Below are 16,724 nucleotides of genomic sequence, written 5' to 3'. Positions count from 1 at the left end.
ATTTAGATAGATAGAAAATTAGAAAACAAACGAGTATTTGCAAACGCAGGCCCAAATTCAAAAAAAATAAAAAAAATTCCTGCGAAAATCAGGCTTTTTTCACTGAAAAGGTATTTTTTGATTTATCAGCAGTCATTGTCAAGTTGACAATATACAGGGTGTTTTCAAATTAGTCTAAAAAAATTATGATGTGATTCCTCATGTGTTCTTAAAACAATTTTTATATAACCATTGGGTCTAAAGTACTTCCTTTCTGATCTACAGGGTGTTAAAAATTAAAAAAAATCGATTTTTTTGCTTAACATAAATGGTACACTACTGCTTTTTTAAAGAAAATATATTTTTTTCTTGACTGGCCATCCTTTTTCAACAAAATTGATCTTTTGCGTTTTTCATGTTCATCAAACGGTTGTCGAGAAAAAAATAAATATACTTATTAAGAAGCCTTAATTCATTTCCTAACGATTTTTTATTTTTCAGATTAATTAGGAAACACCCTGTATATGCATATCACAGGCAACCAAATAAACTAGTAACCTCTAAAAATTATTTTCCTACCACTAGCGACATACCGTGTTTTTAGTGTGTACTAAATTATTTTATCAAAATTTCACCATATAAGTTTCCAGGCAATGGGTTCGATTCCCACACCCGGCATAGCATCAGCCGACATTTTTATTAAAATAAAAATAGTTTGGGTACCTAGGTCGACTCAGTCTTAAATGAGTACTTGGGATTCACAATCCTGAGGTAATAATAGGCGGTTGAAGCGTAGTGCTAGCCACATTACCTTCCTTGTATACCGAACGGTTCTAGTATGGCAAGCTGTACTTTGCTACTCCCAAGGCGTTAAACGCTATATACGGGAGCTATTATTATTATTATTAATCTAACCTTAATAGAAATATAACGAAAACAGCGAAATCGTTATAGAAATGAAAATATAAAATGACACCATTGTATTTCGATAAATGGAGGCATGAAAATGCAATAAATTTTACAACTGTCATTTTCTAGCCAATCGAAGTCTTTAAATTCAACCAATAAAATTAATATCGTATCGTCGGATAACGGATGCAGAAAATCAAACTTAAGTCGGTGTTATTGGGATTTTCCGATGGTGGCAGCCACACAATAGATCTATACGAAAAATACGTCAGACAGAGACTGAGTGATGTGAACACACTGGCGTTGTTGCGGAAGATCTCTAATTTTGCCTTTTCTTCATTGAAAATTGAAACTATTCTGTACACCTGTTCATTGAAAATTATGTTGGTGCCTTCGCTAGGACAATGACTAAAAATTGCCTCCAGTATAAATAAATCCTGATTAGTGTGTCAGTTGGACGTCTCTTAAGCGTAGTTTATACGGGCAAGTAAATTATCGCAAGTATATGTCTGAGAGCACTTCTACCAAACTTGCATAATGTAAACAGTATCCGAAAGCACTCTCCCAGCAAGTCACAAAACTGGCGGGGAAGTGGTTGCGACGAAAGACGCTTGCAAGTATAAACAGGTTGGGAGAGTGCTCTGGCAGAGACAAAAATTGTCCTAAAATCTTGTTGAAAGTTTTTGGTGCAAGGGATTTTCGAAGGCGTGTTAAATAACGATATTAAAAATGGAGTATGTGGTCTAAAGAAGATACCATCACTTTCATTAATTTATTTGAAGGATCTCCGGATTGTGGCAAAAAATCGAAAATTTACAGAGATAGAGCGAAAAAGCAAAAAGCAATCAAATTTATAGCTGACAAATTCAACACAACTGAGGCTGAGATTCAGCGGAAGCTACATAATATTCGTACCCAAGCAAACCAGGAGTGGAATAAAATTATAAAAAGAAAAAGTAAAATCGACTTCTGACATTCGCAGAAAATTGTTTAAACGCTTTGAGTCTTCATTTCTTATTTTTTTTAATAACATCGCGTAAGCTCCAAGACTAAGCCTTCTGGCAATCCATTCTTTAACCCATATTCTTTTTCTAGATTTTCTTGACTGTTTGCGTAAAATTGCAACAAGAAGAACAGTGGCTGCAGCTCTCTTTTTACGGCGCGACTTTTTTCTACTAAACAATATACTTGTGCAATATACACTATACCGTGTATACGTGCATGCAATTTCTTGCTCAAAGCATATGCCTAGATAGTACTTGCTTTAAAATTTGCTTAAATGTAGACACTATCGCAAGTTACTCTAGCAAGTTCTATCGCAATTTTCTATTCCGTGTAAACTACGCTTTAAGCAATTTCTTGCAACAAGTACTTTCTGGGCATATGCTTTGAGCAAGAAATTGCATGCACGTATACACGGTATGGTGTATATTGCACAAGTATATTTTTAGTAGAAAAAAATGTCGTGCCGTAAAAAGAGAGCTGCAGCCACTGCTCTTCTTGTTGCAATTTTACGCAAACAGTCAAGAAAATCTAGAAAAAGAATATGGGTTAAAGAATGGATTGCCAGAAGGCTTAGTCTTGGAGCTTACGCGATGTTATTAAAAAAAATAAGAAATGAAGACTCAAAGCGTTTAAACAATTTTCTGCGAATGTCAGAAGTCGATTTTACTTTTTCTTTTTATAATTTTATTCCACTCCTGGTTTGCTTGGGTACGAATATTATGTAGCTTCCGCTGAATCTCAGCCTCAGTTGTGTTGAATTTGTCAGCCTCGAACAATGTTGAGCTATAAATTTGATTGCTTTTTGCTTTTTCGCTCTATCATCAGGCTGTAAATTTTCATTTTACCTGGCCAAAATCACTTTCAAATAAGGGTATCAAAGTGATATTATCTTTTTGCCACATACTCCATTTTAATATCGTTGACACGCCTCTCGAAGCTCACTTCGCACCAAAAAACTTTCAACAAGACAAATTGAATTTAACTTGCTGGAGCACTCCCAACCTGTTTACTGACACTGCAAGCTGCCCGTCGCAACCCAGTTTCCCCGCCGGTTGTGATTTTGCTGAGGAGGGGCAGAGATACTATTTTTATGCCTATTTGGTAGAAGTGCTCCTCAACATATATTTGCGATATTTTACTTGCCCGTAATAAATACCGCTTTTAAAGCGAGTCGACACGGTCCAAGTGTCTTGGACCAAGTATACTTGTAAAAATGTCTATACCTATGTGGCGGATTCATTTCTCAAAAAATCCTTTATGGGTATTTCGCCACTGCACTGCAAGAAAAGAAATTCATCAAGTATTCTTGGATGAATAGCGATCTACGTCCCACTAGTCTACTCAGGCAGCACCCAATGTTGCCGTTTGTTGTCCCTTAATTTCATGATTTTCAATTGTTGCTAAACTAAAGACGTTTATAGACCATGGGTTACAAATATAAAACCCTCCCCTCCTCGTGGGAATTTGTGTGTGGGAATTTTTTATTTGTTTTGCCATATAATTTAAGAGGTTTTAGTTAAGAGGTTTTTAGCCTCATATCAATTACAGCATAGTCCGGAAAACCGCAGAAAAACGGTAAAATTTTTCACTTAGTTTGTGATGGTGTGTTTATAGGGGAAATAGCTAAAAAAGTAAATCATCAGGTTCCAAATTCTTAATTTTATTTATTTATACATGAAAAAAACACAGAATTTTAAATTATAGATGCATGCATATGAAAATAAACGAATCAGAAAATTCCAAAGTTCCATCTGTAATCAATAGCTGTTTTGTCAATAGCTTTCTTTTTAATCTTCATCATCCTCATGTAGTATATCAGTAAAGTTAAAGAGGCCTGGTTCATCTCCATCTTCAAACTCATCTGGATGATAGCTTTTCAAAACATCAGTTAGTTCGGGTGACAACAGATCCCCTTTGATCCAATCAATCTTCAGTTGTCCATTTTCCAATTTCCAGCCATGTCCCACTGGACTTAGTGTTATGGGCTTAGCGACATGGGCATTATTCCATATGTAGCACTGGTAGTTTACAAGACGGATGTGGTTTTCAAGAGAAGCTTTAATTTATATTTTACCGACAACTTTCCACGCTGAACAACAGAACTGGTGGTGTCACATCCTGATAATGCATGCATATTCAACATAGCATGACTCTTTGCTGCACCTAAATCCCCAGAAATACTGGTGACATTAATGACCCTTCGTTTGTTTGCACACAACCCCTGCCCTGTATCAAACAGTAAAACATTTTCAATTTCGTTGGCGTACCTTAACAGCAACATAAAATCTGTGTGTGTGTGTGTCTGGTGACCTAATTCTGATAGGCAATTTATCTTGAAAAGACTGAGAAGCATGGAAGCAATGTAAAATAATTTTAGTATCCGTTTCCTCTTGCGAAGAACATAGCTCTTCTTGTACAGTACAATTTACAGTTAAACCGTCTTCGCTAGTAAACAACGTGCACTGATCATTGTGTGATAACTAAACGTTTTTACCATGAAAATAGTGGGCATATTTGTCTTGTTTCCATTCATTATATAAAAGGTTGACCAGTTGTTCTTTGTTTTTGCCGTTACTGAAATTTTTTTTCCAATCGCGAGGTATTTTGGTCTTGGACCCTTTTATTAGGAATGTTTCCCCACAACCTCTTCTTAGGCTTTCAATGTTTTTAATAGGTATATCTAAGTAAGTATCTGTCAAAATATATCCTTATGTTATTTTGGAAAGCAACTTAATATTATCTCGGCAAGCTCACCAAAGGTTTCCGGAATGTTATTAAGATCTTGAAAGTGGGCCATGCCATCAATTATATAAACGCTGACTATTTACTGAATTTTTGTTTTTTTGTCTTGATTAAAAAATTAGTTTATTAAAAAAAGGTTTAAAGGTTATTTTTTTTTATTTTTCCTCAGTTCTCTACGTTTTTCCGGGCTATGCTGTAATTGGCATTAGGCAAACAGCTAAAACCTTAAACTACATGGCAATACCAAGCAAAAAATATTTAGCTCACAAATTCCCACGGTGGGGGGATGGGGGTATATACAGTGGCGAATACAGAGGGGGGCCCATGGGCCCCCCCCCTAAAGTCTCTCAATTGGGTTAAATATTAGGCATTTGGGTTAAAAATGGCGCCCTAAAAGGCATATTTTGCATTATTTTTTATTTGGCCCCCCCTAAAATAAATTTCTGTATCCGACCCTGGGTATATACGAGCCTTCACTCTATTATTTTTACGGTTTATTTCAAAGTTGAATTTGGTTTATTTTGCATTTATTGCATTTGGTTTATTTTGTTAGAACGATTTGCGTCTAGCCGGACCGTCTGAAGAATCTGGGAGACTCCAACCGCAACTTAGAATGGGTATCCTCCAACGGTCTAAGACACTCGAAAAAGTTCCTCAGAACCTACGACCGAGAAAAATCAAAGGTTTTCCTTGATTTAAGTAAAAACAATCTTCGGATTGTCACGGGGTTTCTAACAGGACACTGTTTCCTCAACGAACACCTCAGTAGGCTGAAGCTGAGAAACACCGGCGAATGCAGATTCTGTGGGGAATTTGGGGAAACACCAGAACACCTCATCACTGAGTGCGCCGAGACGACGACCATTCGTGCCATGAACTTTGGTACGGCTGATGTCAAGGATTGAGAGCTGGCCTCTGTGGAGCCGTCTCAGATACTGGCTTTTGTTAAAGCCTTGAGACTGTAGGATGAGTTACAACTCGTTATAACTCAAGAAAGGGGAAAACACATAGATCTGTAAAGTCGCGGTGACTAACTCCCCTCCTAAACATTCTACATTCTAGCCGGACCGTGCAACTTTACAACCCGCAGTTCCGCATGCGTATTTATCTTCCGTGGAACGGCAGAACTAAATAATGCTTAGCAATAGCCTGGTTACGAAAGCAGCCCGTGGTTCCGGGGGTGAGGCGGCCGCTTCGGGATCAAGGGGTCCGAGGTTCGTGTCCCACAAATATAGAAACTTTTTTATATTTTTACAGCTGTTTTATTTTTTTATTTTTTTTTTGCAGCTGTCTGTAATAACAATCAAAATACGCCGTATGTATGTTTTGATTGCCTTGGTTTCTGGGGCATTTTTTAGATTGCACGCAAAATACTCGACCGAGTATCGTTTCTGCGCATGCGGAACTGACGTAAATCATTCGAAAAAATAAACCAAATAACAATCCAACTTTAAAATAAACCGTAAAAATAAACGTCTTTAGTTTAGCTAACAATTGAAAATAATGAAATAAGGGACTAGTGGAACATAGTAACTATTCTTTATTACGCTAGCCACTTGGATGCCGCTATATGTATAACTGTACTTATAATAATGCTACACACTCGTATTATACGCTGCTTGTATGGTATATGGTATTGACTGTTATCTAAGTTGAGTTGGAAGGCTTTTTAACGTCAAAGTTGCACTAAAATAAGTAGGCTGGCTTCCAAATTCCTTAGATGCACCACTTTCATAAAACAATTGAGACCATACATACAACGTAAAAGTGAAACGCGCGCTACATCTAGATAAATAGTATATTTATATGGCAGCATCCAGTTGACTTGGTGCAAGTACACTTTGACCATGTCAACAACCAGCCTTTAATATAAGATCTGTTATAGCTAAATGAAATACAAAGTAGGAGATGAGAAATTAAACATCAATTAATGCCAATTTACTTTATTATTTTAATCTATAGTGTAACAGTTAACCAATATAATTAGAAATAATAAATGACATCCTGGATATAACAGCTATAATTATAGTAAATAGGAAAATAGTATACAATAAAATAATTGCAAATATAAAATATTAAGTAGCATATCTCTAAAATCGAGGGAGAAAATACGAATTTTCATTTTTTGTTTCGGGACATAACCAAAAAACGTCTAGAAACCATCATAAAATCAAAAACGATTATAGGGGTGATATGTTTGAGACCTCTCCGTGACACAAATGCTACTTAGTTGTAGCACAAAAACGACGGGCTCAAAAACACCACTCTACGTAGATCTCTACCAGTCTTCTGAGAATGACTTGTTAGAAAAAAACTTAAAACAATTGAGACTTACCGCTACCATTAAAATAACATTATTACAATTTTTTTCGGTGTAAAGGTAATAAAAACACCAAGCATTTCATTTCTAAATATCTGTTTTTCACGCCCGTATACTAAAAAGTATATCTGTATAAAGTTCCTTACAGTTTTTAAGGAAGATTCGTGGGTATGTACAAAAAAACGTCCGACAAAGACGTGAACGATGGACGTGAATACACTTGCGGGGAGATCTCTAATTTCTGCCTCGTTTCCGATGTAAATGTAAACGATTCTTTACAAATTTACACCTGTACAAAAATATATTGGTGCGTCCCTCTTGGACGCTGACCATATAGCGTCTAGCATAAATAAATCCTAATCAGTGTCCGAGTTGGATGTTTCCCTAGAGTGACTTGGTCCAAGTACACTTTGACCGTGTCAGCCAGGGGGCAATTTTTAGAATTGATCGTTTACATGCGAACGCGCAACTTTACGAGTTTTTCGATAATCGAGGCTTATTGTTCGTCAAGTGGGTTAATATTAAAAAAATAAAACGTGGAATTAATGTTACAGAAAAGCAAAAAGCACATCCTATCACTCCCGGGAACCTATGTATTCGGAAAAATCTACAATGATAATACGTAATTATGCAATAACTACCCGTATTGCAAAACCATACTGTTCTCTAATTCTGTTGAGTTTTTCAAAATTATTTGGAAATTCAACCCATTGATCAAATATCTCTGGATGGTTTAGAGCGTTGATAAATTCATCAATTGAAGAAGAAACCGAGGCTTGGCACATATCGATGTATTTATTTAAAGCAACATCCGGCTGGTAACAAATGTTACCCGGCTTTGCACATCCAAATCAGTCTCTCTTCTTTGTGGTCGCATGTATGGCTCAAGTAACTGAATTAAAAAACGGCACAAGTCTTTTGGATAACCGAAATATTTTAATAAACTGCCTTTCGCTCAGTTTTATGAACGCATTTCCCCGGATTGCGCAAAACATTACGGCTGTATTGCAGTTCTGCATTTTCTAGGTTTCGAATGGCCAAAACGATCATTAAGTCATCCATTACTATTATTGTTACACCTAAACCCAACTACAAACTTGGAACTATCAAATCTAATATGCGCACTTAAAAAATATCCTAACGATGCTATCGATCCGCTCGCAAGACAACGCAGGGAAATTTGCTAATACGCAAAAATGCGAACACTTAAAAATTGGATTTTAGTGTTGATCGAAAAGTTGCGAATAATTTGCACGGAAACGAATGGCCAAAAGCCTCCCCCCCAGGCTTCAGTATAGGATCTGCTAAAGCTCAATGAAATACAAGGTAGATGAGAAATTAAAAACAACCAATTAATGCCAATTTACTTTATTATTTTAATCTATAGTGTAACAGTTAACCAATATAATTAGAAATAATAAACTTATATCGATCGTTCCATGACATCCTGGATATAACAGCTATAATTATAGTAAATAGGAAAATAGTATACAATAAAATAATTGCAAATATAAAAATATTAAGTAGCACATCTCTAAAATCGAGGGAGAAAATACGAATTTTCTTTTTTGTTTTGGGACATAACCAAAAAACGTCTAGAAACCATCATAAAATCAAAAACGATTATAGGAGTGATGTGTTTGAGACCTCTCCGTGACACAAACGCTACTTAGTTATGGCACAAAAACGACGGGCTCAAAAACACCACTCTACGTAGATCTCTACCAGTCTTCTGAGAATGACTCGTTAGAAAAAAAACTTAAAACAATTGAGACTTACCGCTACCATTAAAATAACATTACAATTTCTTTCGGTGTAAAGGTAATAAAAACACCAACTATTTCATTTCTAAATGTCTGTTTTTCACGCCCGTATACTAAACAGTATATCTGTATAAAGTTCCTTACACTGTTTAAGGAAGATTCGTGGGTATGTACAAAAAAACGTCCGACAAAGACGTGAACGATGGACGTGAATACACTTGCGCTGTCGCGGGAGATCTCTAATTTCTGCCTCGTTTCCGATGTAAATGTAAACGATTCTTTACAAATTTACACCTGTACAAAAATATATCGGTGCGTCCCTCTTGGACAGTGACCGTATTGGAAATAGCGTCTAGCATAAATAAATCCTAATCAGTGTCCGAGTTGGATGTCTCCCTAGTGTAGGAAATCTGCCATTGCGCACCTTGTATTCTATCTCTTCTTGGCTATAGCGCGCTCAGTCTTCTATTGCTGTCTCTTTTCTTCTTCCAGCATGGCGTCCAGTTCGTCTGTCAGGTTGGCCAACATGTTTCCGATATCATTTAGTACGTCCACTGGCTGTTCGGCCCTAAAACAAATTTTAGTTTCAAATTTTTGAAATTGAATTCCTGGATTTTATAGAACAGTCAGGTGCAGAGAAAACGCAACGTAACATTTTTTCGTCAAGTTTAAAGTGTTATTTTTTTACTTTTAACCCTATTTTCATGAATTTTTAGTAAACTGTATATAAATTTATCAACTTTAATTCATAAACCCAGTTTTTATAAACTTTAGTATTTGGTTTATTATACAGGATTAATGACTAAAACATTATTTTTCGATCAGAACCATGTCTACTGAGCATTTTGTTTTTTGATTCATGTCAACAATGTTGCCTTGGTAAATTTTTAAGAGCGAAATGAACTTGCCATCAACAATGTGCAATTTGTTCAATTATTATTACTTTATAATGTTATTTTTTAATATCTCGAGGTGGGTTTTGGTAACTATTGTCGTAATGTCATATCGACACTGATTAGAACTCTATATTAAATTTAAAAAACGTTAAAAAGTAACGATACAGGCTTAGAGGAACTGAACATCCGACGATCTTTAAGGCTATCGGATGGCTGTAATGTTCTACAAGCAGAGGTTTACGCCATAAAGGAAGCGGCTAGTTGCACACGAGAGAAAATTGCTGATAGACCAATAGGGAATATAGTGATATATTCTGACAGCTTGACCGCTTTAGGAAGCATCACCAGTGAGCTGTGTTGGGTGCCAGGCTACAGCAATGTGGTGGGCAATCAGGAAGCAAACAGACTCGCCAAAGACGAGGCCAGGGGAGATGCCATGGCAGATGACTCACCACTTGCGACGATCAACACACTGAAGGAAGCTATAGGAACTGCCATCAAAGCCAAGCACCAAAGACGTGGCAACACCGTGAGGGCTGCGCTACAGCTCGAAGACTATGGCCTGGCCAGTGATAGATAGCAAAAAGACAAAACAACTACTAGAGCACAAAAAGGACCTAGTACACATAATAGTAGGTGTCGTCACTGGAAACTGTCCCACGGGGGTAAACCTCGTGAGATGGAAAGTTTCCGACGACGACTACTGCAGAGAATGCGGAAAGGATAAGAAGAATAGAGCTTAGAGCACCTGCTGTGCCACTGTCCGGCACTGGAATTCCGACGCTTTAAAACTTTCGGGCAAGGTTTTTTGGAGGGACTAGAGGAAGCAGCAGAAGCCAACATCAGCGACATCGGGAACTTTGCAAAGAGCTGGAAGTGCTTTAACCGCAAAGAAAGAATGAGAGGAAGATTTGGTACAACAATACAGGGGTACCGCAATGGGCCCAAGGCCTCCGAGTGAGGGATAAAACATGATCCCAAACCCCAGAAACCTAACCTAACCTAACGATACAGGCTTGGTTTTAATGGGTATTATTAACACTAACAGAAAACAGAACTAAGGCTATTAACAAAAATAACTAATAAATAAGTATACAAACAAACAAAAAACTTGTAAAAATACTCTAATACTTTGTATTGCCTCCCCGGCTGCTATAACTGCTAATCTGTAGACGTCGGTTCATATTGTTAATGAGGCTGCAAATATATTGTGTTATGTTTTCTCATTCTTCTACCAAAGCCACCTCGTCATTATGAAGAATAATATAGTCGGCCTTGTGGTCGAAATGATTGCGCCGCTTTCTAGTAGACGCAAGGTCGCCGGTTCGAATCCGGCCCCGGACATGCATGTTAAATGTGTGTGTGAGTCTGTATTTGTCTGATTTTAAACGCTAATTAAAAATTAAGAATAAGCTGGCTGAATGTCGTAATAGACAAGTGGCCAAAAATAGAAAAAAAAGAATAATATAAAAAAATAACGATAATTAAAAAAAATGCCAAATGTTTGTGGCAAATTCATTTTGCTCTTAAAAATTAACTAAGGCATGTGTTGACATGAGTCAAAAAAGAAAACATTCAGGAGACACGGTTGTGACCGAAAAATAATGTTTTAGAAAAATTTGTACACGAAATCATTGTACAAGGTGTTTGAAATATAGGGTAAAAAACAACTCTTCGATTAATGCTGTATAATAAGTTTATAATAAACTGAGTTTACGAATTAAAATTGATATATTTATATACAGTTTGCTAAAAATATCAAGGAAATAAGACTAAAATAAAAAAAAATATATAACATTTTAAACTTGACCAAAAATTTTTCCGTTTTTGCATCTCAGTGTAGGATGAAAAATTATAGTTGAAGGTACGTATGTACCAAAAATGCGAGCAAGTGCGAGGAAGAGCAAGCGATCATTCTACGTTAATCACCTAGTGAGTGAACAAGTCTTTGTTTGTTCTGTTTTGAGATTTACCCTTTAACAGGATGCCCTTTTAACAGGATAGTTTTGAACTAGCTACTTTTGATAGCGACTCTGAAATTCAGCACAGGATTAGTAGCAATTAGCCTCAAGAGCATTCTGGAAACTAAAAGACAGGGTTTTCTACAATCATGACTTGAGCACAAGAACGAAACTTGCAGTGTACCGAGCAATTATAATCCCCACCATGTTATATGGGAGTGAAACTTGGGTGTCGTACCGCCGACACATGAACGCATTAAACAAGTTGCAACAGAGACACTTCACACAACTCTTAAGAATCCGGTGGTTTCATCATGTCTCAAACGTATCGGTCCTCGAAAAAGCTAACTGCGAGAGTATTGGATTCATGGTTCTGAATCCCGCTTAAGATGGGCTGGTCACGTATGCAGAATGCAAGAAACCGCATACCAAAATATCTGCTTTACGGTGAGCTTGTGAATGCTAAGAGGAGGCCGGGTGGACAACTGAAAAGATACAAGGACATTTTCCACAAAAACTTAAGGGGATTAACATGCAGAATGAGTGGGAAAAAGCAGCTCACAATAGAATTCAATGGAGAAGAATTGTAAACTCAGTTAACAGCGACAACCAAAAAGTAAAGAGGCATCCAAGCAATAAGATTTTTGAATGTCCAGAGTGCGGTAGGCAGATAACATCACGTATCGGGCTTTTCAGTCACAGAAAAGCTCATGAAAGTTTCTTTGAGTGACCATATTCTGATGCGTGTCGAATATTCGTCAGCGAGTAATGGCAGTATGTATGTATAGTTTTGGTGGGTCCTTCAATCTGACAAAAACCTTGTAAAAACTTAGATATTTTTATTTTGATGCTGTAAAATATTTCGAAATATTTTGAGAGGCACTGCACCGCCAAAATATTGACGCTCCTGTTTTTTTTTAAATGCGACCACTCTAGATAGCTGCATTTCGAGTATGGACGTTGACTCGTTTAGTGCTATGACCAATAGACTAGTGCACTCCGCTAAACATACTATTGTGTCTTTTGCTGGCGTTTTATTCCGAGAATGTTATTGCTTTTCTATATTTAATCTGAGGGTAAATTACACTATTTAACCTATTTACCTGTTGCGTGAACTGGTGTTTGGCGTTCTGCTCGTGTTGGGCGTCGGGGACGGATGCGGTGGAAGTCCGGGTCTGGGCTTCGGCGATGAGAACTCTGCTTGGCGGCCGGCCGTACCCGCTCTGGTGCGGATCGTACCGGCGTTCTCGTTAGCAAAAGGTAGAGAATCGGATTCTGTACTCGAACTCGACTGAAACCGAAAATAACATTTAGCTCAATTTGATAAGTATAAAAGAATAAATAAAAAAAACACTAAAAATTAGAAGTAAACTATTGCGCTACCGTGCTAGTTAAGGTTCATTCTCACTATACCTTCCATATCAGCTACCTTCCTAATAAATCTTTATCTATTTCCCTTCCGTTTACATAAAATATTATAACATGTAAATTAATAGGACCAATGCACACTAGCCGTTCCGTTTCCCTTCCGTTCCATATCCTTTCCTTCCATACATTTTTTGGCGGATGGACTGAAACGTATCGGAAACAGCGTTGTCAAGTTCTTACATTTGTACCAGCGCTGTTAACATTTTGCTGATATTTATTTATTCTTTCACCTCTTAATTAAATCTATTTCCTTTTTCAAAAGATAAAAATTTTTGAAATAAAACTTTCATAATGATATAAATTGTACAATAAAAAGTATGGAACTGATACGAAACGGAAGCTTACGTATAGTGTCAATACAAAAAAATACGGAACGGATATGGAATGGATATGGAATGGACACGGAAGGTATAGTGAGAATCAACCTTTATACTTAAATTGCATATAAGCAGGTGTACGACTGTAATTATTTAAGTACCCATTCACAACGTACACATATTATGATTAATTTACTCTACATAATCTGAATTAGAATGGCTATTTTGCCATTGAAACAGAAATCAACAAAAATGTTTAACGTTTAGGGGTTATATCCCAAGGTTATTACATTAAACAGATTATGACAGTAGTTGGCGCGATTACGTCAGCTAGCGGGACATTTAAAATACCTATTAACAAAAGGTTCAATAATAATAACAATTACACTAGTTAAATTGTTCTATAAAATCTTTATCTATTTTTCTCTAATTTTGCTGACATTAACATTTTTAAGCACTACTTTTATTTGAAAAAAATAGTTTTATCATTTTATCATGTTACCAACCCAGTCCAAATAATTTATTATACAAATACATCACTCAGCAAAAACAATACTGAACATTATTGACTGTTACAGGTAGGAATGATATCTATTTCTAAGGAAAATGTGATAAATAATTTAAAAAAATATCTCTTTCCATCAATTATTAAACCTAATACGTTAAGTACACTAAAACTAAACAAAATATAGTATATCCACTAAAACTGCCTTATAATGCACTTAATACACGGAAAACAATATAAAATTATTTGTAAACAAACTGCTGAGTACCACACGATGACGCGCAATATGGCGGCTAATGTCAAGTTACGAGAAAACCTGTTTAATTTAATAACCTTGGTTATATCCCTCCCATCGTCAGTAATAGTCAAGATAAAACAAAAAGAATACAGAGAAAAACTATTTAAAATGTCTAAATCTAACCATGTCGGAAACATTTTAGTTGTTTACTATAGACATCTATTAAAACCTAGATAAATTACTGGATTAATTCCAGCACTGTGTTTCTCGTTGATTTTCTATGTCAGTGGCATAATGCAAAGCCTTTCTTTTAGAAAATATGTTTCTAGACCAACTGAAGTTTATACTAAGGTCCGTCTGTTAAACTCCGTCTGTAAAAAGAAAGCGAGTATCATATACAGTAAAGTTGTGTTGATTTCTTGGAATATGTATTTATGTATTAACTATATGTATTAGTATATTATTCCCTAATTCATACACAATTCGGTTTAAACTACTTTAGGAATAATCTTAAATTTAAGTGTAAAACTACTTAGTAGTAGTATATTCAGAAGTTTTTATATTTATAAAATGTTTCCAAACATCAGAGGTTACCATTTCTCTAATGCTTGAAAAAATATAAATATAAAGTGTCATGAATATATCAAGATGTTTTACACTAAAATTTAAGATTTTTCAAAAGTGGAGTTAATCGATAATTGTGCAGTGAACGGCTCATATATTTAACAGATAAAGTGTTTACTTGTCTATGATATAGACTAGCTGAATAGTTTATAATTTTTACTGGCTATTTTGATGGAAAACCATATAAACGAAAAAGTGGTTTTAGTCCTTCTTTAAACAATCGCTATATAAAAATACAGTGCTATAAATTATGTGTTAGTGAACCGTATAATTAATTCTTAGAATATAAAATGTCAACATAACTTAATTGTACGCGACTTACACTTTGTGTTTACGGACGGTGTTCTTTCTAGACTAGAAACTTATTTTCAATAATGAATACTCTCCTTCGTATCGTATCTATTTTGATAATTCTCCAGTTAACAACTTTCTTTCTCTCAAATAAATATATCGCATAAATTACTATTATTTTAACTTAGATTTCTTCACCACTGAAGGTAGAGGCGATTTGTTCATTGAAAAAATTAAGTATATTTTGGTCTGGATAAAACAGATAGTTACCTTAAAACTAGCGTCAGACCCGTTCCGATGTTGCAACGCCAGCGTCTTGATCAACTCCTGCTCCTCCGCTCCCCAACTCTGCGACGAATTCAGTTTCCCAGGCGGCGTCCCAGGCGCCGGCGGAGGAGGCAAAGGCAAATCACCCCCGCTATCCAACGATATACTCAAACTATCCGAACTAGGATACGCGGGCAACGGCAACGGACTCGACGTCTGGACGTGGTGGATCTCCACCGTTGTCGTCTCCTCCGACCCGCACTCGCTATCCCTCCTCTTGGGCGGATTCGGCGGTATCTTCTTCCCCATCATCGGACTGCCGTACTGCGCGTAGGCGTTCGGCACCGGCTTGTACTGCGGCCCGGCCGAGTACTTCTCGGGGTTGAACTGGGGCTTCTCGAAGTCGGGGAAGGTTTCCCGCGCTTTGGCCGTGATTTTCGCGATAGGTCTAGGCCGGATGATGCCGCGGGGTCGGGGGAGGGTACCGCCGCCCTCGTAGAGCAAGGCGGTCTCGTTGGTGGGCGTTAAGTCGCCGTCGTCGTAGGATCTGACGCGCCAACCGACCGGTTGCTGGTAGTAGAAGGTCTGGGTGTTGTCGGCGGAGAAGGTGTGGTGCGTCCTTTCGTTGGGGTCTTCGAGGGACTCGAGGGATTTGCCCCGGCCGGTACGGATCTGAAAACGATTGGCAAATGTTAGAATATTATTCATGTAAAATTATTCTACTCTATCGTTATACAGTGACACACAATATCCGCATCAAATTGCATTTTCATCGAATATTTAAAATATAGCAAGTACTTTTTTGTTTTTATGACTTATTTCATGTTACCCAACTATATCAATGTGATTGAAATGGTTTTAAAGTTAATGTTCTCTTTTTTAATTATAATTGTAGATTTTTTTTTATAAAATCACTAAGTTAAGACGTTAGAAAAATTACAGTTGAAGTTATATACCGTCAATGGCGATTTCATGTTCTGATGGAATGCGCACAATAATTATTATACCATATGATCACAAAATAAACGGTGTCAAAGACGGCTGGGGTATGAAAATGGATGATAATTTTGACGAGGTCGAGCCCTATACACCATTACTTGGCCCCGACTCTTTTTAATTTTTTAATGGCGCTTACTGCCAGTCGGCCTTAAGAAGATCGTAATTTATTTATGTATTGAGTAAAAATGATTTTTAAATGATTAGTTTTAAATTCAGGAAAAATATTTTATTTTGAAATAGGTTTATGTGTCTGGAAACATTCTATCCTATTTTAGTCCTTCTATAACTAGTGGTACTTTTTGTGTTAGTTTTATGTCAACTTTTGGCAAATGTCTAGAGATTGACCTCTCCTAAATTATCATCGATTGTAATTCTCCAGCCGTCTTTGACGCCGAATTTTTTTCGATTATACGGTACTTGATTTAGATTTATTATAACAGGCACCTATTTCTACGAGACAGCCTAAAATATTCATATATC

General features: G+C 36.7%; 1 protein-coding gene across 1 annotated transcript in view; it reads right to left on the bottom strand.

Annotated features, from left to right (window-relative positions):
- Positions 1-8,519: 8,519 nt before the first annotated feature.
- Positions 8,520-16,724, bottom strand: part of LOC115883832 (caskin-1-like) — a 111,437-nt gene continuing 103,232 nt past the window's right edge. Inside the window, 3 exon segments of the mRNA XM_030902239.1 lie at positions 8,520-9,286; positions 12,679-12,866; positions 15,249-15,917. Coding sequence (XP_030758099.1) covers positions 9,184-9,286; positions 12,679-12,866; positions 15,249-15,917 — 960 coding nt within the window. The 3' untranslated portion in view covers positions 8,520-9,183.

This window comes from Sitophilus oryzae, unplaced genomic scaffold (genome assembly GCF_002938485.1).
Source record: "Sitophilus oryzae breed Bouriz unplaced genomic scaffold, Soryzae_2.0 scaffold_1_pilon_pilon, whole genome shotgun sequence".
NCBI classification, from domain to species: Eukaryota; Metazoa; Arthropoda; class Insecta; order Coleoptera; family Curculionidae; genus Sitophilus; species Sitophilus oryzae.
This window is presented reverse-complemented; position numbering and strand designations above follow the sequence as displayed.